Source organism: Lissotriton helveticus, chromosome 4_1 (assembly GCF_964261635.1).
Source record: "Lissotriton helveticus chromosome 4_1, aLisHel1.1, whole genome shotgun sequence".
Lineage (NCBI taxonomy): Eukaryota > Metazoa > Chordata > Amphibia > Caudata > Salamandridae > Lissotriton > Lissotriton helveticus.
Window position 1 is genome coordinate 1068113823 of NC_136063.1, and position 27357 is coordinate 1068141179.

A 27357-nucleotide genomic window follows, 5' to 3' on the forward strand; every position below is an offset into this window, starting at 1 on the left:
TTACCATGGTCTGGGCAGAAATAAAGTTAAATGATAAAGAAGAAATAGAATAGTGAAGAAGAAAAGAAAAGAGTTTAAAAAAGTAGTTTAAAAGTAACTAAAAGTAGCAGAAAACACAAAAATATAGAGCTAGAAAAATAGAGGGATAGATAATAAGTAAAATAGATCAAATAAACTTCAAACAAGCAAAGGATGGCAGAGATTCAGAGAGGATACAGAAAGCATGCCCAGAACCATAGCAATGAATGAGAAACAAGATGGCCGCGCCCGTTCACGACCGCGTGGGTAAGTTCGCGCGAGATTTTCCTCGCGAGCACGCGCGAAATTGTACTAGCGAGCAGCACACTTTGCGAGATTACACATAGCGGCCGGAAACGGAATTACGTCACGCAAACAAGATGGCCGCGCCCGTGTACGACCGCTAGGGTAACTTGGCAAACGTATAGCTACAAGCGCCTCGCGAACACGCACAAAATCACGCGAACATACACGTCGCAAAAAAAAAATTTGTGTATTCGCAAGCATTCGCGGCTTCCGAAATCGATCTCGCACGGATTCGCGCCCCAAAAAACGCGCGAAATTGCAGAAAAAACGATTTTTGCTAAACTGAAAGCAATGAGCAGGTGCAAAAGTTCAAACTTAACATTAGTAACATTGACTGTAGTGCTTCCTGAGGGGCCCCTCCAGAGTTTGCAACTATTCTATGACCCTGCTATGACCCAAACAGCAGGCTCATAGAATAGCTACAAGTAGACCATAAAGGTCCTGTGAAAAAAAATTTCACTGCAACAGAAAGCAAATTACAGATAAGGAAGGAAGCAGGTGCCAGCCAGACTGGAACTTTCAAAATAACTGACACATTAATCAACCCCAAATTAATTCATGGCAGTTGAAGTAGGGGAGGTGTGCTTGCTTTTTTCACCCCCCATAAACTACAGTGATAAACAAACCTAATGGGTGGCAGTGAGGATGTACCAGAGGGTGGCATGGGTGTCCCAGAGGGTGGCAGTGGTGAAACAGAGGGTGCTGTGAACCTGTGATGATAAACCAGACGTAGAAACAACATAGTCGCGGCCGTTGCGAGCCGAAAAGTAAGTTCGCAATTGCGAAATTGTCCCAAAATCGGCGCGAACGCTCGCCAACACAAAAAACGGGAAAATCCGCAAATCCGCGAGAGTTCGCGTATTTTTGCGGATTGCGAATCCGTAAATCCGCAAATTCGCGTACGCGAGATCCGCTAGATCCGCCCATGCTTACTGATCTACCCGTTGTTCCACTGACGTAAAGGGCATTCCATGCCTGATCCAAATTGTAGCCCCGCACGCAAACCCCGAACATGTGGTAGAGAAAACCTGACCTTTCCACTTCTTACGAAGTTTCCCCACTTGCTGCTCAACCATATGGGACTCTTGCAGGTACACTATCTGCGCCTTGCACCTCAGTAGCTGCGCATGTATCCTATGGCGTGTCTGAACCGAGCCCAGTCCCCGAACATTCCACGTTATTATGGTAAATTTATTCTGTGTACGCATTGTGTATCCAGATCTGGCCGCCATGCAGCCGGTATAACATGTGTGTTGCAGTGCCAACCTAGGAGAATGCGCAACTCAGGACCAATTCCCTCCCCGATAGTATCCAATACTCGGTCCGGTCGAAGAACTATACCGGACCACACAACTAAACACAAAACATCTAAATCTAAATTGCATCCATACAGAGCCTTCGCATTTTGAGGTACGTGGCCAGACCTACCCATACAAGGCACACTCTTATTCAGAGGTGTATTGGTATTCAAACGGCCCCGGGCCATAAGTTCAATCAATTTGATGCTGTTATAACAATGGAGATATTAAGATACAGAGACCATGTACATTACTGTTCAGTGCCGGGTCCACAACACAGTCCATCCAGCTAGGGAATCAGGCCATCCGCCGTCTGCGGAGTCATAGGGAAACAGGGCTATGTTCCCATCTGAGTCCGATCTCTGAGTGTCCCCTTCAGAGGTTGTCAAGTCGCTAATCTGCGTCGTGGTTTGGAAGGAAGAAACAGTGAGGATCGCCTTCTTGCCGTTCTGCATTTGCTGGGTTGTTGGCGGAGCTGCATATTTCTTTTGCATACTCGTCACGAGCTGCGTTGTCCTGGCAGCCGACCATCCCGGGCAGTGGAAGTCGAGGTCTGAGAGGCAGTCCTCGATTGCCTCTCTGGTTCCATCACCTCCAGCCATTCCACCAGGACTTTCAAAGAAATATGTCTTTCGCTCGTGAATGATCCTTAACCGTGCTGGGAAGAGGAGGGCATATTGCAGATTTAATTCCCGTAATTTCATTTTAACTGACAGGAAGGAGGAGCGTTGCTTCTGCACCATGAGTGTGTGGTCTGGATATAATGAGACTTTGTCTTCTCGAAGTTAATTTGGGGCACGTCTCTTCATTTCTGCAGCAGCACGTCCTGATCCCTATAATTTAGCAGTTTGATTATGAGTGGTCGCGGTCGGGCCCCCGGTTTCGGGCAGCCCGTAGGAATCCTGTGTACCCGCTCTATGCAGTATTGATCTAAAAGGCCCTCAGAGGTGACGTGTTCCTTGAGGCTCCCTCCATATAGCGGGCCTCGTCATTTCCCTCACTCCTCCCCAGCACACCAATTACGCGGATATTGTCCCTCCGCGCTCTCCCCTCTGCGTCCTCCACTTGATCCCTCAGGGTGGCAACTTGGGTCTGTAGTTGTTTAATATGAGCAGTGTTTTGGGTTTGCTAAGGGGATAGGACATCCAACTCTATTGTGTGGTCCTTCGACCTTGTCTGCAAGCTTGGCATGGTCAGCCCGGAGCAGGGACAGACCAGTCGTGAGGGAGCCAATCTGAGTTTCTATGGCTTTTCTAGAGTCTCGCACTTCGTGTAGTATTAAGTCCAGCTTGTCTGTTGTCTCCTCTGCATTAGTAGGTGGTATACAGCTGGTCAGTTGGGAGGCGTCCATGGATGCTGCAGTATCTGGGACGTGATCCATACCGGTATCGCCATCTTGCTGCTTGCCTTTTATTCGTCCCATCATAGAGTTGCGAGGAGCCCTGTCCACTACGATAACGATGGCGCCCCACACTCTGGCACCGGAGGACCAGACACACACACTGCCAGACGTCCCGACAAGGCCCCCCGCTGTGCAGCTGTCCCAACAGGGCCTAACCTCCGCTCCTAGTCCAACCAGTAGTACTCGTCTTCAATCCCTGACTTGCGAGTCTCCTTGCCCTGTGTTCGCTGCACCGTGCTGTGCTCAGCTCTCCCCCTCTTCAGCCTTGCAGTGCTGCTCGTCTGTGCAGGTCTAGGCTGTCCCAGAGGGTAGGGAGGTAGAATCACTCCAAACTTTCCGTCTTGCGCTCACCTACCAGGGCAGTCCCTTGCTCACTATGCCACCGCTAGCTCCACACCGACTTATGCGCCACTTCTACACTAGGTGCCCTGGTCGTCTAACCTCCACCGGTCTTAGTGCAGCCTTCGCCAGCTTCACACTATCAGGCGGCTATCGGCCCGCTTATGGAGTCTGGGCAGCTATACCACATCAGGAGTCTGTCTGCACACCATCACAGGGTCTTCTCCCCTTCAGTTCCCCACTTGCTCCTTCCATACACTTTCCGTTCCTCTCCGCTTGTGGGGTGACTCCGCCTTCTGTCACCGGGTAAAGTAGTTCCTTACAGGCTGTGCCGCGTCCCCAGTACTCGTGTAGTCGAGATCCAGGCCGCACGCAGCAAGCATGCAGCTGCTCACCTTCCGGGCCGTGTCGGGTCCTGGGCCTCGCTCCGCCTTCTCTTCACAGCACCAGTAACACTATGCCACCGTGGATCCTCCGTACGACTCTAGGCGGTGTGTGTCATTTGGCGGGCCGCACCACAGCGCCAGCCCGGCCTACCTCCATTCCCTGCCGTCCTGCAGGCCTTCCAGCAAAGGTCTCACAGCTTCTCTGCAGGGGCATCGGGGGGGCCTGGAAGCAGCTCCGATTGCCGGCACCGATGTCCCACAGTGGTGCCCGGTCCTGGTGAACGGCAATCACTACAGGAAACTGCTGTTATTCAGGGTATTGCTCCCTGGGTCCGGAGCTCCCTTAAGAGGCGACCGCCATGTTCAGCTATCGGCCATGCCCCGAAGTCCCTGAGGCCTTTAAAGGCCCTGAGAAGGCGTAACATGGCCCCCTCCATTAAAACTTATTTTTTGCTCCTGGGGAAGCGGTCCCTGGGACCTACAACTCCTCGGGGAGGAAGGCACATTACCCCACCCCTTTTTTTTTTACCAGTCATTGCCTTTAAAGGATCAGGACAGGGGGCGCACGACCACCCTCTATTTTATAAATTAAGAAAATCAACCCCTTTAGATGGGGTACCTGGGGCCTTTAAAGGCTCAGGAGGGGAACTGCGCTGGCCACTCTCTTTAAAAAAACAACAAAAAAACTGCCCCAGCAGATGAGGTCCCTGGGACCTAAAAAGGCTTGGAGCCCCACTTTACCACATTTTGACCCCGGGAATGGCCTTGGGGAGAGGGGATCCACTCACACCCTCTTCCGTAAATTATTATTTTAACATGGGCTGTGGGACTCCTGAGGAATTGCGGCAAGAATTGCTATTTTTTGTATTGATTTAGGCTCCTGGGGGTTTCCCTCTGGGTCACTCCCACAGGGCCTAAGGGGGCAGGTTATCCCTACCCTGTGTATGTATGTATGTGTGTGTATATATATATATATATATATATATATATATATATATATATATATATATATTTTACATATTACTTCAGGACAGGGGACTAAGCCCCCGAGTCTTGTAATGGCTACCAGTAACATTTTTTTCATGTTGCTGGAAGGAAATCAGAGCACTTGCTCCCCGCATGTGGCCCAAGGGAAACAAAGCTCCCTAGACCAATCAGAGTGCTCTTTTAAAAAAAAAAAAAGATTGGGCTCGAGGGACTTTCGCGGGAGTCTCTCCGACCCGACTGTACAGTTATACAATTATTTTTAACCTTAATCTCTTAAAAAGTACTGAACAGATCGACACCAAAGTACAACAAGCACAATCTGCGGGCCAAGATCTAGCTTCCTGCCAAACTTGGTGTAATTCCGTTCAGCAGTTTTTGCGGTACTACTTGTCTATGGATAATGCATTGGGATTTTGCTTTATGGGAAACCCCTTCTCTCACCCCTTGCTTGATGGATCACCTCGAAACTTTCCATGCACAAACTAGGCAAAAAAGCACTTTTTTTGGAAAGTTTTGTGACAATCTGTGAAATGGAGCCAAAGTTATTAGCAATGAAAAAGCAATCTTAACTACAACTATACCGTGTGGTGACCCTCACTGGGTAATATATGTAAACACACTCTCTCTCTCTCTCTCTTCTCTCTCTCTCTCTCTCTCACCTTGATTTATATGCTTTGTTTTTTCTAACCATAGGTAACAAATCAGATGATCACTGCATGCAAATCATATATAACAAACAATAAAACTGCAACTATCTGGGACCAGCCACAAGATATAGTTACGGAAAAGCTGAAATCTGCCATCAAGCTAAACCAGGTAATACGCCACAGTGCAAAAAAGCCTAGGATTGGATCATGTATATTTTTATTGATATTTTATTTATGTCCTATTGATACAGCTATGAGGGGTATTTGCAAACAAAATGCTCCAGTTTGACTGGTCATACGATATATGGTGTAATGCTCTCATATAACTTTTGTCCCATTTGTTGCATCAAGTTTCAAATGTATATTTGTATTTCAATATTTCTGATAAGGTCATTTTATATTTTGTGATGTCTCACCTTGATCTTGGGAGAACTGAGGACAAATTTGCTCTGCTCTGGTGGTATCTCAATCAGTGAGTTCGTATTTGTATTTATATTGCACTAAGACCAGGCCCATCAGAAGGGTCAATATTCCCCAGACATCATGATTTTTGAGCTGCTTCACACTCGTGCTGCTATATATTATTTGTATAGCTTTTAAATCAAAAGTACCCTTTTTTATTAATGATGGCTCAGCTAGCATGGCTAATTCCACAACATAGCGCTGGATGCTGATTTACCATATTTTTTTTTCCCTAGAGGACACATTTTTTAAATGAAAAAAGAGGTCTTTGTCCTCCTTTGAATGTCCCTGCTAAAATTTGCTGGTGCATACCTGGAAAAAACCTCTGACAAGCCTGACTAAAACTTACCATTACTTACCACTGGCTGGCTTCCACATCATTCTTGTCTCCCTGCTTGCTTTTGATTGGTCAGCACATCCTACTCCTTCCTGTTTTCTCCGGAGCTTCAGTGTTGTCCCTGCTGTGAAGCATGGACCTAGTACAGCTTCTGGTCTGCGACCAGAATCCTTACGCAGGCTGCAGGCCCCTGCAGGTGCTTTTTTACAAGCATTCATGTGTTGCCAGTCTCTCCCTTTTCCCACCATCTCTGCTCTTGCCCCCCACTCTCCTCTTACTGCTCTCCATTGACTCGCTGCTTCCTCCCTCCCCTCCCAGACCTCCCTCATGCCGCTTGCCCCCACCCTTATGGTTTAGGCTGGCCACATCATAGTACTTTTTTTCTTTCCTTTAAGCCATGCATTGCTTAAAGGAAAGAAAAACAAAAGCGCTATCACACAGTCCACATCATAGTGCTTTTGTTCTTCATGGCAGAAATTAATTGTTGATTTTGTTAAACAGTAGTTGCGACACTGTCTAAACCTCAAAGCAGGCATGCATTAGACTCTGCATGAGGCTGAAATCTTTATGAATCACATAACCTGCGATAGATATATGTTGGATGATAAACCCTGCAAATCTGTCATCCTACTGGTTTATTTATTATCCACTTCAGTAGAACAAACAGCGCTGAGGGAAAAGTCCACAAAATTAACAGGGCTGCAGCACAAAGATCTTCCAACAAAAGCTCACCATTAGCCCCTTTTTCTGTAAGAATCCAGGGCCTCGGATTAATACTTTACAACTGAGACTGAATAGGATGTATTATCAACTAATAATGAAGATATCCGGGTGTGATGATTTGTACTACATGAAATGTGCAAAAGAACAGGGCCTTTTTTCTCTCTCTGTTGACAGGCCTGGTTCCATTGATTTGGGTTAGCCATGAAGAAGAATGGTTGGGCCATAAAGATGAACGAGGTTGTGCAGAGACTTAGGTGACTGAGAGCTGGGTCTAGGCATGCTGGATGGTCTTGTATATGTGTGAGCTGTATAGGGTACCTACTATGGGTTCTGTCTACTAGCTTACACTGTATATTTCTGAGAGTTTAAACCTATGGGCTTTATATTTTCTGCTCTCGCCACCTCACCCTCCTTTCTCTCTGTCTCACCTACTTCTCTCCCGACTTCACGCTCCTTTCTCTCCACTTCACCTTGCTGTCCAACTCACCTCACCATACCATCTTCCTTACACTTTCTTCTCTACTTCCTTCCACCTCACTCTCTTCAAATCAGCCTACTCTATCCCAACCATATCTACCTGTTTTCGTGCTCGGCTCTTCTCTTTCTCCACAACACCCTCGTATTTCTCTTACCTCACACTCCTCTCTTTCCGCCTTATCGTACTTACTCTCCTGACTCTGGCCTCGCAATTCTTTCACTGTGTGTCAGCTTACTCTCACTCCACTTCACCCTTCGGTTTCCAACTTATCGTTCTCTCTCCATCACACCTTTCTCTCTCCCCCTTCTCTCTCCACCTCGCCCTTCTCTCGCTTCCTCGCTCTTCTCTCTCTTCCTCTCTCTTCTTCCACTTCCTTGCCCTATTTTTTGTCTTCACCATCCTCTCTTCCTTGCTCCCCTTCCTCTGTCTTTCCAACTCACCTTCCTTCTCTTTCACTTACCATTCTCCCTTTTCTCCCTATCCAACCCTAGGACATAAATAAAATGCACCTTATGGCATATTTTCTTCAGTGAGGGTTGGCATGCTATAAGTTGATAATCGTGCGTCAAAATATTAATAATGTTATTGTGAAATATGTGCAGCCATAGCCAGGAACGAAGAAAGCAGTACCCCTGGAAGATCACTGCAGGACTTGCAGTTACTGTCGCTGTAACATATAATGGAAACTGTCCAAGACAAAGAGGAAGTTCTGTGCTATCTTTACTAAATTTAGGTCGAACTTAGACAGGGCTTGCGCTGTTAGGCGATCTGTTGTCTGTACTTTGTGGGGTCTGACTCCTCCCACGCTTTGGATTGGCTTTTCTGTGTGGCATTTAAAAATGTAAGCCTGTAAATGGCTAATGGTGGGTTCATGTCCCACCTTTTCTGAGAAGCTCACTTCCATGTAGTATTGCCGCAGGTATGAGCAGCGACGCGCACGTAGTCCCTACGTGCAGTCTGGTGTTATTACTGCCTTTACATTACCAGCAGAAGTGAAAACAGACCTATAAACTTTTTATTGCAGCTTGAACACAATGGACTTATCTACAGCTGGGGTAGCGAAAACATCATGTGGCCTGTGTTCTCCCTGCAACAGGCCATTTCACTCTGTGCCAATGGGCAATAAATTTGCTTTAGAGCACGTGTGTGTGCTCGGCATCATGACACCAGCCACGTCCCACCATTGCACCCATACTCCAGGCATGCTGTGATGCTGCCGACGAGTCTCCAGTGCAACTTGCTACCGAACAGGACCCCCACACTCCACGACACCAAGCCTACACCTCTTACAGAAGCTGCCCTGGCACAGCAAACCCCCACCCAGTCCCCCCATGCCAGGAGCAGACACGATGCAACCTCTTTATCCCTTAATGGTCTGTACAAGGCCGGAAGCCAAACTCTGCCAAACCCCACATCACCACCCGCAGCAAACACACCAGCAGCACTCTTCAGCAATGCCCAGCGACTTCACTTTACACTCACAGCGCCTGCCCCGCCACTGGTGTACCCACAAAGCCCCATCCGCAACGCTCCTCCCATGCAATACCATAAATGTTTTATTTACACTTGTCTTCCTTACAATTGACTGACATCTTGTCTTTAATCACACTGTACCCGCAAGCTATTTGTCCAGTGTTTATGTTACTGCTGCAGCCTGCTGTTAAACTCCCGTCTGATCTTGGCGCCATCCTGCAAACCAACTTGACTGGTATGGACTCAGTGTATGTGTTGAGTCATGTTGCACATCTTAAAGTTCTTACACTTTGCTCCTGCGTAGTGTGCGTAAAGCTTAACCTGCTGGTATGTGTCCCTTCTGCATACTCATCTCCTTTTTTTGTCAAAGTTCTTTTTATTGCAATTTGCACAACTTTCATCTCATACAGGCAAGACCTGTGAACCATCAATACATCATCGGATATTATTTCCTGATACAGTTTCATACTAAGGGGCGCTGGTCACAGCCTGCAAATCTCTTACAGATGTAACTTTAAACAGGCATGGAAAACATGCTCTCTCCCGCCCTCCCTTCCCAACATTAAACTAAATAGGTCTAAAGAAAATAGAAAATAACGGGGTAAGTTACTCAATCGGAGTATCTGAGGCTGGCTAATGTTATCTATAAGTGTGCACACTTGGGAGGAGCTTGAGGCCGGAGGTAAGTTCCAGAGATCCCAATCGTTTCAGGGGAAAACTATTAGATTTGGAAGAGGTGTAGTGCCCTTGTTCTGGACGAACATACCAACAGCGGTAAATACCTCGAGAGATAACTGGCTAGGGCCCTTCAGGTATATTCAAAGATTTTAAAATCATCCCAAAAGATGTCGCTCAACCGTTCCATGGTGAGTACTTGGCAGAGACTGGCGTGCCACTCAGTGATGGACAGTGCCTCGGGCTTCTTCAAGGCTGCCGCCACTGCAATTTTTGATGCCCCAGGCACAGCCACATAATACCTTTCTCCGCCATTGTCTGGTACTTTAAAGGTTCTGTCCTGAGTCCTAATAGCACAAAGGACACTATTTCTGGTATTGGGTAGCCCAGGACCGATTTTATTTTGGCTAAGATTTCCGACTAAAATGGGCTAATGTTCGGGCTGTCCCACCAAATATGCCGGAAGTCGCCTAATAGTCTGCAGCCCCTCCAGCATAGATCTGATGTGTCTGGGTAACATTTTTTCAACTTTGTGGGATATAAGCACCAGTCATATAATATTTTTTATTGTGAGTCTCTGAGACTAAGAGAATGGTTATGTTTGTGTATGTCCCTCCATAGTGATTGCCAGTTATGGTCAGATATCGTGACCCAGGGTTCGTTCCCAGAAGGCCATATGTCGCTGTGGCTGGCCAGGTGTTGTACGTAGTAGCAGAGAATGTGGGGAGGCCATAATGCCCATGATACCTTGGGTCCTCTTCACAAAGCTTCCCTCGTCTCTGGCTACAGCGCCCAGTGTCGTAGTTGTTGGTAGTGAAAACATTCCTCCTTTGTTAAATTAAAATCTCGCTGGCAGTGCTCAAAGGTGAGAATGTCAGTATTATGGAATAGATGTTATAGAGTCTGACAGCCCCCCTTCCTCCAGGCATCAAAGGGACTGGGTGCAGTCCTGGTGGGAACGCTGGGTTATAGTGTATTAATGGTAAAGGAGAGGGAAATGATGTCCAATGTGATTTCTTGAGCACCTCATCCCAAACCTTTAGGGCAGTTCTAGTCGGACTACTAACATATGCATTAGCGGGATGGTCCGTTATGGGTTTCCACCGTTAGTCCCAAATGACTGTACCCGCGATTGCACTGTCCATGTGGAGCCAGTGCTTGTCCGATCCCCTTTGTGACCACTCCATAATGACCCTTAGCTGCGGTGCCTTTTAGTATAGATCAAAGTCTGGGCGCCCTAGACCACCCTACGTTCTGAGTTGCCTAAGAATCTTAAAAGGGAGTCACACCCATTTATTTTGCCATATGAATTATTGACCATGGTTTTGAGTTTATCCAGAAATCCTGCTTCAACTCCAACCAGGAAAGATAGAGTGGGGCCCATCTCTTTAAGTCTAGAGTTAGTGTTTGTAACAAGGGCGTATAGTTGGCTTGAAGTAATTGGGAGAGTCTTGGTGTCAATTTAATTCCTAGATATGTTAGGTTTTTCTTTGCCTACTCAAAGGGCGAGTAATGAGTTAGTACCTCCATCTCACCGTCCAGGTGGGTTAGATTTAAGTTAGATTTGGAGAGATAAATACGGAAACCTGCCACTTTTTCTAAGAGACTTAATTTGTTTTAGAGGTTCAACAGGGAGCCCTCTGGGTCTGTGAGGGGGGAGTAGGATATTGTCTGCGAATAAGGAAATTTTATGCTCTTGCCTACCGAAGTTTATCCCTTTGATCGCATGATTGGCTCTAATCGCTGCTGCAAGCGGTTCAATACTCAGGGTGAAAAGAAGGGGCGAGAGCAGACATTCTGTCTCCTCCCCCTTTCCAATCGAAATGGTTTTGAACTAGCGCCATTCACGAGGACTCTTGAGCTAGGGGCATCGTAATTTGCTCGGATCATAATGATAAATGTATCGCTGAAGCCAAAGCGCTTGATCGTTGTAAATAGAAATGCCCAGTCAACCAGGCCAAATGCTTTTTCCATTTCTAGACCTAGCAGTAGTTTTTTTCGATGAGGTGGAGAACTCGTCTAACGTTAATGTGAGTCTGTCGCCCCTTTATGAACCCCGATTGATTAGTATGAATTAGCTCAGGCATTAGGTCTTCTAGGTGTGCTGCTATTATTTTTGAGTATATTTTGGTGTCCAGATTAAGAAGTGCTATAGGGTGGAAGGAGCTGCACAGCTGTGGGTCTTTCCCAGCTTTGGGAATTTCTATTGTAAGTGCTTCACTCATTGGGGTTGTGACCTTTTCTACTGTGGCAATGTGATTAAATAATGCTGTCTTGTGCTGCGTCAGGTCTGTGCAAAATGCTTTGTGAAAACGTGCCGTCAGCCCATCCGAACCTGGGGATTTAAAAAGTTTTAGGGAGCATATTGACAGCTGAACCTCTTTCTCACTGATGGGTTCTGCCAGCCTTTCATTTTGTTCGGGCGTTATTTTAGTTCCGCCTTGTATAGAAATTGATAAAATTCCCGGAAAACTTCCGTTTATGATGCTCTGCTGTTTCTAAACAGCCTGTGGAGTTATGTATTTCACTGACATATTCTTTGTGTCTCTTGATTCTGAGCTGTTGCGCTAGGCTTTTCCCCACCTTGTTACCTTGTGTGTATGATGTTTGTTTCAGCCTGAGTAACGTCAGTTTGGCCCGGTTTGCATAGATTGCGTTTAATTTGCCCTTGGCTGTGGCAACTTTGCGCTGGAGGGTAGGGTGGACACTAAATGCTCCAGAACGTGGATTGTTTTGTCTATTCAAATTGCACTTAAGACTAGTGAGAAAGAGCTTAAAGAGATTAAAGCACTTTAAGAGGAAATTGGAGGGGATCAGACAATTACTGATGCTAAATCTCTTTTAGAATCAATTGAGAAAACGATTGTAGCTATCAAAGTACACACTACGAATCAAAAAACATCTAAGGTGACCAGAATATCAAAACTTTTAAACTTGATCTCATATAACCCTTCCTAAAAGAAGATTTTTATCAAAACAACAATCCAAGCACCTTAAACTTACAATACAGAGGGAGGTCAAGAAGAAAATGTATCACTTTTTCTGACTCTTTGTCCGATTCCAAGGTATCGTCCAACTATTATCAACCCTACTTCTAATACCCCAGGGCCCAACCTTATTTAGACAGAGGGGGACAAAGGGAGGTGGAGGGTTTTTGGGAGAATGGAGAGGGCCAAATCCCTACCCCAAATAAGAACAAGGGTTTTTCAGAATGAGACGGAGGATATACAGACGCTAGATCTTGAAAGTTACTCCATAGCTCCTTCTAGTGATGACTCTATCCCTATGTGCAACCTTTCTGATCACACCTTACGTAGTGCAAAATTGAATATAATACAGAAGGGGTTGTCATTTGTTCCAAAAGCTCCACAGAATCCGATAGATACTAAGCCTGAAGTTTTGCAATTGTTACGGAACGTGAGACTTAAAGTGTACTTCTCAACAGCTAAAGAACACCTGGACAATAGTGTGACAGGGTTTAAAAATAAATCTTCGTTCCGCCCAGAAAAAGCTGCAATGCCCATAGAATTTCTATCTTTCGAAGATCAGACATTAAGAGAACTTGATGACTTAAATGACAAAAAAATGTATTACAAATCGAATTGTTCCAAAGAAGAAATGCAAGCAATGATGAATCTAGCTGAAAATGTGCAGCTGGTAATCAAACCGGCTGACTAAGGCGGTGGAATAGTACTATTGGAAAGTGAGGCATACAATAAGGAATTTGTGAGACAACTGAATGATGTGTCACATTATCGACCAATAGAAAACATTCTGACCCCGAGATTAAGAGCCCAGATCCTACATCAGAGGCCCTAGAAGAGGGATGAATTACCTGTGAAGATTGAGTTTTTGAATACTAGTGCTCAGAAAATGCCGAATATGTATATTTTGCCTAAAATACATAAGAATAGAGACCAACCACCAGGGAGACCGATTATTTCGGCATGCGGTTCTTTTTTAGAACCTGCTGCGAAATATATATCAATTTTTTTCAATCAAACCCTTTGTTACCCAGACCAAAGCTTATATCCGTGAGACTATGGATTTGATATCAAAGATAGAGAATCTTCCATTTAACAGTGATAATCAACTGTTGGTATCTTTTGATATCGAAAGCCTTTATACCAACATACCGGAAGATGAGGTCTTACTCGTGCTTGAGATGATCTTGAATAAATGGGAATGACCACATCAAGTACCAACTGAGTTCATCACATCTTTGGCTACCCTTTGCCTGAAAAACATTTTTTTTTAAATTTAAGGATGACTTATTCTTGCAGGTCAAGGGAGTAGCTATGGGGCGTTGTTTCACCCCAGAGATGGCCAATTTGGTGATGGATTGCTTCGAAGATCAATATATCTTCAATGAATCGAGTGATTTTAAATCAAACATCCATCATTGGATGAGCTATATTGATGATATTGTAATGATATGGGAAGGCGATCTAAATACCCTGAAACATTTCCATCGTTGGCTTAATACAAGGACACAGGATCTGGGATTCACCATTACATAAAGTAAGGAAAATATTAACTTCCTAGATGTCTGAATCACGAACAAGGGAGGGAAATTAGAGGTGAGCCTCTTTACTAAACCAACAGATCGTAACACTCTCGTCCACTTTACAAGTGGACGCTCTAGGAGCCTTAAAGAAAATCTGCCCTCTGGGCAATTTCTCAGGATTAGGCGGAACTGCACCAACAAAAGCGACTATTTCCAAAATGCTGAAACCCTACAAGGGAAGTTGAAACTGGTAAAGGCAGCCTTAAAACAAGTCTGGTTTACCCCGAGGGAAGAATTGTTGATCCCCAAACCGAAATCAGAGAATAGTCCCTTGACATGTGTACTAATATACATCTCAAAGGCGAACAAAATTAAGAAAATAATCTTAAAAAACTGGAGACTAGTACAGCATTTAGGCATCCAAAGACCTTTATTTGCCTTTACCCAGACATTCCTTGTTCCTACCCACAACAGATTTAATCCCCTTTCAGGTTTGGAAGACAATGATTGACTGGCTGATTCTTACCCTTCTTTTCTAGGGCAACGACTGGCATTCTTTAGTCCAGACCAACACCAATTGGAACCTGTAATGGCATTATATCCCCCTGTCCGTGCAGGAGTCACTAGCCTCCTAGAAGAGGTCACCGCCTGAGTTGGATCAGACGTTTGTTTGCAAATAGAGGAGAATAAAATTTCACCAACGGGTACTATAGTAAATGAGGTTCTGGAACGTGGCAGGACTCCGATCCAAAGTGACTAACGATGCCTGGTTAGACTTGGTGACAAAATATAATATTCTATGTCTCCAGGAAACATGGATAAGTACAGAAGTACATCTTGAGGGATATAAAACTTATAGCTCATATGCTCTCCCATCAATCTCAGGCAGGCCAAAGGGTGGTTTGATAACATATATATCTCAAATACGCTAGAAATTGAGGATATAGTCCCGCTAAGATTGGAAACTAATTTCCAAATTTTGAACCTTAAAATAAACCAATTGGCCAATTATCTTTTGGTTAATTTCTACAATAACTTACAGCAGGCAGCCCTTATGATAGTTCTAAATGATATCTTTTTCTCCCTACAGGAACTAAGAAATAAGCACCCTAAAAAAGATAATATCCAATTTGTTAAAGTGATTTTTATGTTAGTAAATGTGTGAAAAGTGTATATTTATTTTATAATTTACTTTAGTTAATTAATTTTATGGTATTTAATTTTTGCGTAATATAATTCTGTAGCGGGTTGCGGGTTTATAGGGGAATAGGGTGGGAAGTAATTTAATTATAATTATTACATTTTTTAATTTCTTTATTGGTATTTATTTTTAATTAATTGTTAATTAATTGTTAATTGGACATTAATTAAAATATAATTGGTAATTAATTTTCATTGATTGATAATGATGTTAATTTTATTAATTTATTTTCTGTAGCGGATTGTGGGTTTATAGGGGAATAGGGTGGGAAGTAATTTAATTATAAATAATTAAATTTAATTTATTGGTATTTTATTTAAATTTTTAATTGGTAATTAATTAAAATATAATTGGTAATTAATTTGAATTAATTGATTAATTGATAAATATGTTAATTTTATTAATTTATTTTCTGTAGCGGGTTGTGTGTTTATAGGGGAATAGGGTGGGAAGTAATTTAATTGTAATTAATTGATTGTAATTAATTGATTTATTGTTTTTTTGTTGTAATTTTTAATTATTTTGTAATTGTTAATTAATTGTAAATTGGTAAATAATTTGTATTAATAGGTAATAATTTTTAATAATTGATTTTTATTTGTATTTATAATTGATTAATTATTATATTATATAAAAAATTTAATTACTTTTAATTAATTTGTAATTGGTATTAATATTTAATTTATTTTATTTATATATGAAGTATTTACTTTCCCTACTGTTGCACTCTCTGGAGTGGGAATAGTAAAGTTTACCCCTACGCTATCCAACGCTTTCCCTACTGTTGCACTCTCTGGAGTTGGAATAGTAATTTTTACCTCTACGCTATCCAAGCTTTCCCTACTGTTGCACTCTCTGGAGTTGGAATAGTAATGTTTACCCTCCCGCTATCCAACGCTTTCCCTACTGTTGCACTCTCTGGAGTTGGAATAGTAATTTTTACCCCTACGCTATCCAACGCTTCCCCTACTGTTGCACTCTCTGGAGTTGGTATAGTAATTTTTACCCTGCCGCTATCCAACGCTTTCCCTACTGTTGCACTCTCTGGAGTTGGAATAGTAACTTTTACCCTTCCGCTATCCAACGCTTTCCTTACTGTTGCACTCTCTGGAGTGGGAATAGTAATTTTTACCCCTACGCTATCCAACGCTTTCTCTACTGTTGCACTCTCTGGAGTGGGAATAGTAATTTTTACCCCTACACTATCCAACGCTTTCACTACTTTTGCACTCTTTGGAGTGGGAATAGTACATTTTACCCTGCCGCTATCTAACGTTTTCCCTACTGTTGCACTCTCTGGAGTTGGAATAGTAATTTTTACCACTATGCTATCCAACGCTTTCTCTACTCTTACACTCTCTGGAGTGGGAATAGTAATTTTTACCCCTACGCTATCCAACACTTTCCATACTGTTGCACTCTCTGGAGTGGGAATAGTCATTTTTAACCCTACGCTATCCAACGCTTTCCCTACTGTTGCACTCTTTTGAGTGGGAATAGTAAAATTTACCCTGCCGCTATCCAACGTTTTCCCTACTGTTGCACTCTCTGGAGTTGGAATAGTAATTTCTACCCATACGCTATCCAACGCTTTCCCTACTGTTGCACTCTCGGGAGTGGGAATATTAATTTTTACCCCTACCCTATCCAACGCTTTTCCTACTGTTGCACTCTCTGGAGTGGGAATAGTAATTTGTACCCCTTCGCTATCCAACGCTTTCCCTACTGTTGGACTCGCTGGAGTGGGAATAGTAATTTTTACCCCTACGCTATCCAACGCTTTCCCTACTGTCGCACTCTCTGGAGTGGAAATAGTAATTTTTACCCATACGCCATCCAACGCTTTCCCTACTTTTGCACTCTCTGGAGTGGGAATAGTAATTTTTACCTCTACGCTATCCAACGCTTTCCCTACTGTTGCCTCTCTGGAGTGGGAATAGTAATTGTTACCCCTACGCTATCCAACGCTTTCCCTACTGTTGCACTCTCTGGAGTGGGAATAGTAATTTTTACCCCTACGATATCCAACGCTTTCCCTACTGTTGCACTCACTGGAGTGGTAATAGTAAATTTTACCCTTTCCGCTATCCTATGTTAAAAATATTGTACATTTTGTATTAATATTACGTTTATATATATATATATATATGTATTAACATATCAATTTGTATGTTGTTTTTTTTTACTTACATTAATTATTTATTAATTTTAAGGTTATTTAAGTATTTTAAATATGTTTAAGTTAATTACATTTATTATTTCATTAATGTTTAATTAATTTAAAGCATTTTAAAAAATTCGATATTTTGACTAACTATATTTTTTACAGCGATATTTTTGATTCGATATTTTTGTACTTACCTGTTTGGAGATAGGAGGTCGATATTTTGGTATTCTATATTTTTACCTCAATATTTTTGTAATTCGATATTTTTGACATCGACATTGCTTCAGTGATCCATTTAGAGGAGAGTTGGACACACTGGTGAGTGCCTTTTCCACCCCATTTTTATTCCTTTTACTTTTTGATTGTGATGACTTGGGCTAGGATGGGTTTAAGTAAGCCCTGTCTACCTCTTATTGTTTTTTAGCAATTACCTGCTAAGAAGTGACACCTGAATCTACAGCCCAGAGTATTGTGTATGCTTAACAGAATACTAAAGGTATTCTTTTGTCGCTCTTGCTCCTGTCTTGGAATTTTCTTTATATCCTGTCTTCTTTTGACCAGTGCCACTCTTGATCTGTATTGTAGAGATGAGACTAGACTGAGAATCCAGTTTGACGTAGCATTTCGCGGTGCCAGGATCGGACGCTTCTATTACACATGCGGCACCTAGACGATAGTCTCAAGTGAGCGTTTAGTATTTTTATTGACTCACGGTTTTAGTTGGCCTTTTTTGTTAGAGTTTCCCACAGCATGAGCCATAAGTGGGGAGTATAACTTAATATATAAATAGGCGATCTCACGTGTGGTATTGGAATATACTATCCTCCTAGAATACTTTATAATTACACTTTGGGTTCACGTACATGTGTGGAGGCTTTTGTACGATGTTACACTTTCCTTGGATTTTCTTTGGCACTAGATGCACTTTTTGGTGAAAGTGCATGAAAATAAGTCAGATACACCACCTTGTAATTACTTTGGATATTTGTTCCTCCACCTCATATTGTCTTTTGAACCGGGTTAGACTGGGCGCTGTCTTGTGTGCCTTTTTAAGGGCTTGGAGCGCTGCTTCTATGGAGTGACGTACCAGAGCCCTTCGCCTGATTAATTCTGCTTTTGCTGCTATACAATGTCCCCTCAAGACTGCTGTGAGAGCTTCCACTTATTAGAAGGAGTCGTGTAGTGAGGGTGGTTTAGTTGAAAGAATTTCTTTATGGTTTTGCGGAGATCATCCCGAGCAAGTCTATCTCGCAGTAGCGTCTGTGGGAAAAACCCACATATATGTTTGGGGGAGCGTTCTCACCATTCACAGGACCACGATACTGGTGCTTGGTTTGAGAAAATTATAGATTTAATGTTGGCGGTGCGTATATCATGCTTTAGTGTCCTACTCATAAAAATGTAAACAAGTCTTGAGTAAGTGCGATGAATATGTGAGAAGAAAGTGTAATCTCTTTGTGGTGGGTGAAGCTCTCCCCCTATGTCACTTAAACCCAAATCCTTTATTGCATTTTGGACCGTTTTGAAGAAGCTGGCTGTCTGGGCTATGTGAGATTAAGTACTGTCCATCCCCGAGTGCCAGGTAAGATTGAAGTCTCCCATTAGAAGTATCTCCCCTTCAGCGAAGTCTCCCAACATTGTTAGTGTTTTCGTTATAAAAGGGAGTTGGTTAGAATTTGGAGCATAAATTGCTGCCACAGTACAAACTGTCCCCCGCAGGCACCCCTTTACTATCTCTGTTCTGCCCTCTTTGTCTGTTTTGGAGCCTTCTAATTGAAATGTCAGTGACAAGTGAAACAGTAATGCGATTCTGTTGTGCTTTGGTGGAGTTGAACGATTGGAATATTAGGGGGTAGCTTTTATACTTGAGTCTATGAGCATCTGATAATTTGAGGTGTGTCTCCTGTTGGGCGACTTTATCGTAGTGATCATCTTATAGGTATTTCCACATTTTGGGGATTTTAGCCAGCACGTTTAACCCACATACGTTCCACGTTAGAGCCTGAAGTGCCATTTCCCAGAGGGGCTTTGGCACATTCGTCGTAAATACGAATGCACTTGACGCAAAAGGCCTTAGAAAATCCTTTTAAATGCAATAGAGAAAAAAATGCATATCAAGCTTTCTGCCTTTGCGTGACCAGTCCTAGACTAGATAGAATCAGGATAACGTAGGCCTGGTAGTATAAGTAGTTGGTAGGGTACAAACTTGAAGTTTTGTAAAAATGTTTTGTGATAAATGTATTGTTTAACTGATAATTGTATTCCAATTGTGGATTGTAAAAAGTGTTTATAGTAAATGTAATAATTTATGTTTTTTGTATGGCAGCGAAAAACCCCCAGACTGTTTTCAGAAATCTTGAAAAAAAAGGTGATGTAACTTGTATTACTCAAAAAAAAGTATATACATCACCCAAGGATTAATTACCTTAGGGTGATATTCTGCACAAAATAAAAAAAGAGGCAGAACTAAACAGTGACCGGGTTCCTTATTTTCTAATATTTCCCAGATTGTAGCGGAGCCTCTGAAGTGCCCACTTTAAGGGTAATATTCAGTGTGGTTCTCCCTCCGACCCCCGCTCCCCCCAACCGCTCCCCCACGGCAACACTTCTCAACACGGTCCTTTGTCTAGCACTTGATATCTGAGTCTTTCTCTCTGAAGAGTACCTAAAACAAAGGAGAAAAAAAAAGAAGAATCACCGCCACCCAATCCCTAGTTTCAAACCTTCCGGAACAACTGTTCCCAATATGAATCCTGTCCAATTGTTCATTTATGTAATATGGGGCGGATGATCCATCATCGCTGCCTTGGCTTCAATTTCACTTTTATTACACGGGTCAAGACTCTGCTATTGTATTCATTGAGATCACCTTATTTTAGGAATTGCTCTACAGTCCCTTTAGAGCTGATAACTGCTTTGCCCTAATGTGAATATCCTGCTGTTTGATAGAACGAATGTTGCCGCCTCACAGACACACCACCCTCCTGAGGCTGTGGGTGTTAGTTCAAATTGCATGTTCTTTGTCACCTGTAGGCAGTGCAACTGTGCAGTGCCATCCCTGACTGCAGCTGTTGTTTTACCTTATTCTGTGCTGTTTGGGTGGTCTTTGAGTGAGCCATGGGGAGGTGTTTGTGTTGCCTCAAGTTCCATTCCTCGCTAATTCGGGTATATCTGTGGCTTGTCCATTCTCCATTCTCCTGCGTCCTGCTCCCTGAGCCGAAACAAGCTCCTGGGACCTCTTCTCCCAGGACCAATTGTAGGAGAGTAGGATCTGCTTTTTTTGGTTACCCCCACTTTTTGCTGATGTTTCACTGTTTTTTGACTTTAGTCTGGCTGGGGCCCTGCTATCCAGGACCCCAGCCTAGCTGCTTCCTCTCTAAAATGATTGCATGTACTTTAGGTACACTCCAGATTGGATTCTGGGGTACCCTTGTGAGTCCATAGTATATGGTATACCATGTACCCAGGGCATAGGTACCCCAGAGGCCTACCAGGGGTTGCAGCATGTATTATGCCACCCCTGGGAAGTCTGTTCAAATGACACACAGGCCTGCTACTACAGCCTGTGCAAGGTGGTGTAGGCACCCCTTACTTAGATATAGGTTCCCTATATCTACCTTATATCATTGCGCATATAAACCTATCAGTCACCCCTATGGCAGGCCTTATCAATCCTGAAGGCAGGGTGCTGGGTTTTGTGTGAGAGAGTGCCCATGCATGAGCAGGGCCCCTTTGCAGCCTTCGGAGTCTATTATCCAGGGTTGTTCTGTGATGCAGTCAGACCATATACTCTTAAGAGCATTATAACCTCACAGTAAATTCTAACTTTGGAATGGCTGCATGGAAACATGTTGTGTTTGGTGTCAAACACTTTGGAATCATATCTCCATGGTGTGGGAGTATGATCCCACCCTTCTAGAGGGAGAGACATGACAGCACCGGTATACCCGGTCCCAGCTAACAGAGCCCTGGCAGCACAAAATGGATGCTGCTAGCCAAAGACACGAGTCTGAAACTCCAGCAGGGGAGGCCTGGACAATAGGTTTCCTGTCACAGGGATGTGTCACCACCTCCCAGGCAGGCTTTAGTGTATTGGGTGTGGGTGGGTGTACTCCAAGAGTGCTTTGAAGTCTGCACTGGGGGCACATTTGGTGTCCCTGTGCATAGTCCAGCTCAAACTGGTTGCAGGAGCTTCCAGACCCTGCTCTGACGCGAAACTGGACAAAGGAAATGGCCTTTTTCCTGACCCTCCCCTCGGTGGGTCCCCAGAGTTTGTCCCGCTCCTTCCTTGGTATAAGATAGGAACCCCTGGCTACAGGACTTTAGATTTACCTGGACAAAACTCTGCATCATAATTAGGCTGTGGGGTTTTAGGTTTAAATCTATAATAACCGATAAAACCCCACTGAAAGAGAAATAGCCCTCACCAGTGAAAACATATAAACACTGAAAAAACACCTGCACAACCACAAACTAAATGCCATTCAAAGAAAGGCAAAAGAGAGTGAAAGAGTCATTTTTCTTTCTTCCTGAAAGGGCCTATACAATGTAACTTTGTTATACAAGCTGGCAGTAAGAAAGACTGGGCTAACATTATTCTGCTTGTTTTTTGTTGCTTAGGGATGCCACAAAAATATTCTTTCTTCTTCCTTTTGCTTTTTTCAGTTTTGTGGTCTTTGGTATAAAGATGCAGGGTTTAGAAGCATGTTTAAGGTCTTGTTTAATTATTTTATAAACTGTAGAGAATCATGAAATATCAAAATCATATTTGATATTTTGGCTGCATCTGATTCTTTCACTGATAGGTAAAATTGCTGGTTTCTAATATGTGCCATCATATTTACCCACAGAGAATGGGTCAAACCCCTTAATACACCAGCCCCCAGTTTCTAGTGGGCCAGTATTGACATTATTGACAGTAGGTCACTATACCTTACATTCAATGTATAAAGAGCACTATCACCAAGCATTTGGGATAGTGGTGAAAACATGACACCAGACTTTTGTAAAACATGGAACACAGTGTCACTTGGAATGCTCTGCAAAAAATGTTCTTTTCAAGTTCAACAAAGATTGGAGTGATATTGTTTGTATTTGCAGTGATTCAGCTACGTATATGAAAAAGTTGTATGATGACCTGTCAAAATTGATACCCGAGCTGAAGTGATTCCCTGTAGGAGATCCTTGCCACTTGTTAGATGGTATGCTGAAAGCATCTTTCAATCTTCAGAGTTAATGAGGGATGCGATTGACTTTTTAGAACATTCTGGTGCACTGTTTTCTTATGCACAGGAACTAAAATGCAAATATTTATCATTTTGTGCTTTGTGTGGCATCAAATAAAGAGTCATCCTAAATGTGTCCCTTAGCTGATGGTTCTCAGTCCAAGAGGCTCTGAATGCTGTATTATCCATGAGGCAACTATTTACAGAATGTTTGCTGAGTGATGATACCAAAGGAAAGAGATGTGTGGATCTTTGGTCGCATATTCATAGTGATGTGAAAAAAAGTACACTCTACAGCATTATTAGATTTTACAGGAAAACAACTGCTGTAGTGGCTATAATAAACCCTTGTCTGCCAAATGTTCAGTATTATTGGTATAGATGTGAAACATCTCCTTGAGAGTAGTCTGGGCGACACCTTCAGTGAATTTGGCACTGCAACATGTTCCATGTTAGAGTGCTTGCAACTTGGTAAGCAAAGCAATGTTGAAGAGCAATTCAGGAATATTTATTTTACAATGTATGAGAAATGGCTTGCAATGATGCATAGAAATGTCCCTTCACCACCAATGGCATTTGAAGTCAATGAAATCTCACTGTGGCACTCTGTACAAGTTCTAGATCCCTTCAGTAAAGGAGAATTTGCTCCATAGTTTCAAAAATGCTGCTTTATTCTTGACCACTTCAAAAACTCTTAGGGCATTAGCGCCCAGCTCAATGCAAATGTTGCAGAACCTGTCCTGAGAATCACAATCTTCAAGTGCACCAGTATTGGCATGGAAAGCTATGTCAGTGGCCAGAGTTAACAAATTATGTACTGGCTGTTTTGGCGTTGCCCGTCTCAAGTGGCAATGTTGAGAGGGCCTTTTCACAGAAGTTTACATGGGAAGGAAAGAGCGAGTGCACATGACCAAAGACTCACTGAAAAAGTATTGTATGGTGTTCTACAATAAGTTTAATTTGCAAAAATCTATTTGCATCTCATATACACTATAAGTATAATGTCTACATACCATGTTCTATTGGTGCAGAAAGCAAGCAATAATAAAACCAAAACGTTCCATAAACACCGGAAAAACACTTTTTCTGTTGTTTTTAGTGGCGCGAAAATGTGTAACCACTGAAAACAATTGTTTTTTTAAGATATTGAAATCACTTGAAAACACTGAAAAAATCCCACCAGAATTTACCAAAAATAGAAACTGAAAACAGGAAAGCCTAATCATAATCCAGGAACTTCGACGATCTACAAGGCACTAGATAACTGAAGAATCTCCCTTGGAGTAAAGGAGTTACTCCCCTGCTTGGCAGGCATCAAAGACGCATTTGAGCGCCTGCATCTCCAAGCTCCCGCCAGACTCTGATGAATTTTGCAAAACAGGAGGTGGGTTCCCGTGGTCTCTGAGGTCGATCTGTGCGCTCAACAAGTCTGTGGCCTGTATCCCTTGTGGAGACCGTGCAACTCGAACCCCTGGACACTGCGACCATTTGCAGAAGCATCAGCTTTCCGGCAACCCTGAGGGTGAGCTTTGGCTTACTTGTAGCCCTGACCCCGAGCAGCGATTCCACTGAAGATTGCCAGCCTACACTCCACAAGTGTTTGTGTTTTTTCTCGAGGTACCTTCGCGATCCCTGGCCCATCAACCTTTGGGTCCCTGAGAAGGCAACTTTAACTTTCCTTGGGCTTCCCTGGTTGCTCCAGACGTGCCCTGACTCTTCATCACTTGGGGAGTCCCCAGGACCTTGCTGGTCCGCACAGAAGCATCTTTTCTCATCCTGCGTGGGTTGCTGTTGCCAAGGCTTGTTGTGTTCATTCCGAACACTTCTCTTGCTTCTTTCTGTACCTCTCCTGCTTCTTTTTCCACCTCTCTTGTCTCTTCTGTACCCCACTTCCCTCTTTCTGCACCTACCTTGCCTCTTTCTGTACCTCTCTGGCCTCTTTCTGTGCCTCTGTTTCTTCTTCTGTACTCCTCTTGCTTCTTTCTGCACAGCGCTTGACTCTTTCTGCAACTCTCTAGCCTCTTTCTGCAGTTCTCTTGCCTCCTTCTGCACCTCTGTTGCTTCTTTCTGTACTCCTCTTCCTCTTTCTGCACCTCTCTGCTTCTTTCTGCAACTCTCTTGGCTCTTTCTGCTGTTCTCTTGCCTCCTGCACCTCTGTTGCTTCTTTCTGCACTTCTCTTGCCTCTTTCTGCACCCCTTTTGTCTGTTTCTACATCTCATGTGCGTCTTTTTGCACCTCTCTTGCCTTTTTTTGTACCTCTCTTGCCTTTTTTTGCAACTCACTTGCCTCTTTTTGCACTTCTCTTGCTTTTTCCTGCACCTCTCTTGTTTCTTTCTGCAACAATTGTCTTTCATCACTTCTCTTGCTTCTCTCTGCACCTTTGTTGCTTCTTTCAGCACTTTTCTTTCCTCTTTGTGCACCTCTCTTACCTGCTTCTGCACCTCTCTTGTTTCTTTCTGCACCCCTCCTGCCTCTTTCTGCACTCCTCTTCCCTCTTTCTGCACCGCTCTTGACTCTTTCTGCAACTCTCTAGCCTCTTTCTGCAGTTCTCTTGCCTCCTTCTGCACCTCTGTTGCTTCTTTCTGCACTCATCTTCCTCTTTTTGCACCTCTCTGCTTCTTTCTGCAGCTCTCTTGCCTCTTTCTGCCGTTCTCTTGCCTCCTGCACCTCTGTTGCTTCTTTCTGCACTTCTCTTGCCTCTTTCTGCACCCCTTTTGTCAGTTTCTGCATCTCATGTGCGTCTTTTTGCACCTCTCTTGCCTTTTTTTGCACCTCTCTTGCCTTTTTTTGCAACTCAATTGCCTCTTTCTGCACTTCTCTTGCTTTTTCCTGCACCTCTCTTGTTTCTTTCTGCAACAGTTGTCTCTTTCATCCCTTCTTTTGCTTCTCTCTGCACCTTTGTTGCTCCTTTCAGCACTTTTCTTTCATCTTTTTGCACCTCGCTTGCCTGTTTCTGCACCTCTTGCTTCCTTCTGTACCTCTGTTGCTTCTTTCTGGACCCCTCATACCTCTTTTTGCACCCATCTCCAATCTTTCTGTACCTCTCTTGCCTTTTTCTGCACCTCTCTTTCCTCTTTTTGCACCGCTCTTGCCTCTTTCTGCATCACTGTTCCCTCTTTCTGCACATCTGTTGCTTGTTTTTGCACTTCACTTGAGTCTTCCTGCACCACTCTAGCTTCTTTCTGTACCTCTCTTGCTTCTTTCTGCATCTCAGTTGCTTCTTTCTGTACTTCTCTTGCCTCTTTCTGCACTTCTCTTGCCTCTTTCTGCACCCTCTTGCCTCTTTTAGCACCTGTTGCTTCTTTCTGCCCTTCTCTTGTTTCTCTCTCTACCTCGCTTCCTTTTTTCTGTACCTATCTTGCTAATTTCTGCACTTCCATTGCCTTTTTCTGTACCCCTCTTGCCTCTTTATGTATGTCTTGTGCTCCTTTCTGCATTTCTTTTGCTTCTTTCTGCACCCCTCTTACCTCTTTTTGCACCTCTGTTGGTTCTTCCTGCACTGCTCTTGCTTCTTTCTACACCTCTTTTGCAAATTTCTGCACCTCTCTTGCCTCTTTCTGCACCCCTCTTCCCTCTTTCTGTACCTTTCTTGCCTCTTTTTGTACCCTGTTCCCTTTATTTGCATGTTTCTGCAGCTCCCTTGCCCCTTTCTGCAGTTCTCGTACCTCTTCTACATCTCACTTACCTCTTTCTGCACTTCTCTTGCTTTTTTCTGCATCTCTTTTGTTTCTTTCTGCTAATCTCTTGTCTCTTTAATTATTTCTCTTGCTTTTCTCTGCTCCTTTGTTGCTTATTTCAACACTTCTCTTGCCTCTTTCCACACCTTTGTTGCTTCTTCCTGCACCCATCTTGCCTCTTTTTGTACCCATCTTCCCTCTTTATGTACGTCTCTTGCCTCATTCTGCACTCCTGTTCCCTCTTTCTGTACCTCTCTTGGCTCTGTTGCTACTTTATGCACTTCTCTTGCCTCTTTCTGCACTGCTATTGCCTCTTTCTGCACCCCCCTTGCCTCTTTCTGTACCTCTCATCCCTCTTTCTGCACCTCTCTTGCCTCACCTCTCTTGCCTCGTTCCGCACTACTATTCTCTCTTTCTTCACATCACTTACCTGTTTTTGCAACTCTCTTGTCTCTTTCAGCAGTTCTCTTGCCTCCTTCTGCACCTCTATTGGTTCTTTCTGCACTGCTCTTGCGTCTTTCTGCACTTCTCTTGAAAATTTCGGCACTCAACTAGCCTCTTTCTCCACCCCTCTTCCCTCTTTCTGAACCTCTCTTTCCTCTTTTTGTACCCTTCTTCCCTCTTTCTGCACATCTTTTGCCACTTTCTGCACTCCTCTTGCCTCTTTCTGCACCCCTCTTGCCTCTTTCTGCACCTCTGGTGATTCTTTCTGCATTGCTCTTGCGTCTTTCTTCACCTCTTTTTTTTAAGTTCCGGCACCCCTTTTGTACATGCATATACCCATCTTGCTTCTTTCTACACCTCTCTTGCCTCTTTTTGCACCCTGTTCCCTTTTTCTGTACCTCCCTTGCCTGTGTCTGCAACTCTCTTGCCTCTTTCTTCAGTTCTATTGCCTCCTTCTATACCTATGTTGCTTCTTTCTTCATTTCTCTATCCTAGTTCTGCACCCCTCTTGTCTGTTTCTGTATCTCACTTGCCCCTTTCTGCACTTCTCTTGCTTTTTTCTGCACCTCTTTTGTTTCTTTCTGCAAATATCTTGTCTCTTTAA

The 27357-nt window shown here is 43.5% G+C and overlaps 1 protein-coding gene across 1 annotated transcript in view; it reads left to right on the plus strand.

Moving 5' to 3' along the window:
* Positions 1–27357, plus strand: part of DNAH5 (dynein axonemal heavy chain 5) — a 5174212-nt gene that overhangs the window by 637324 nt on the left and 4509531 nt on the right. The window contains exon 10 of the mRNA XM_078687662.1: positions 5430–5552. Coding sequence (XP_078543788.1) covers positions 5430–5552 — 123 coding nt within the window. The remainder of the gene's footprint in view (positions 1–5429; positions 5553–27357) is intronic.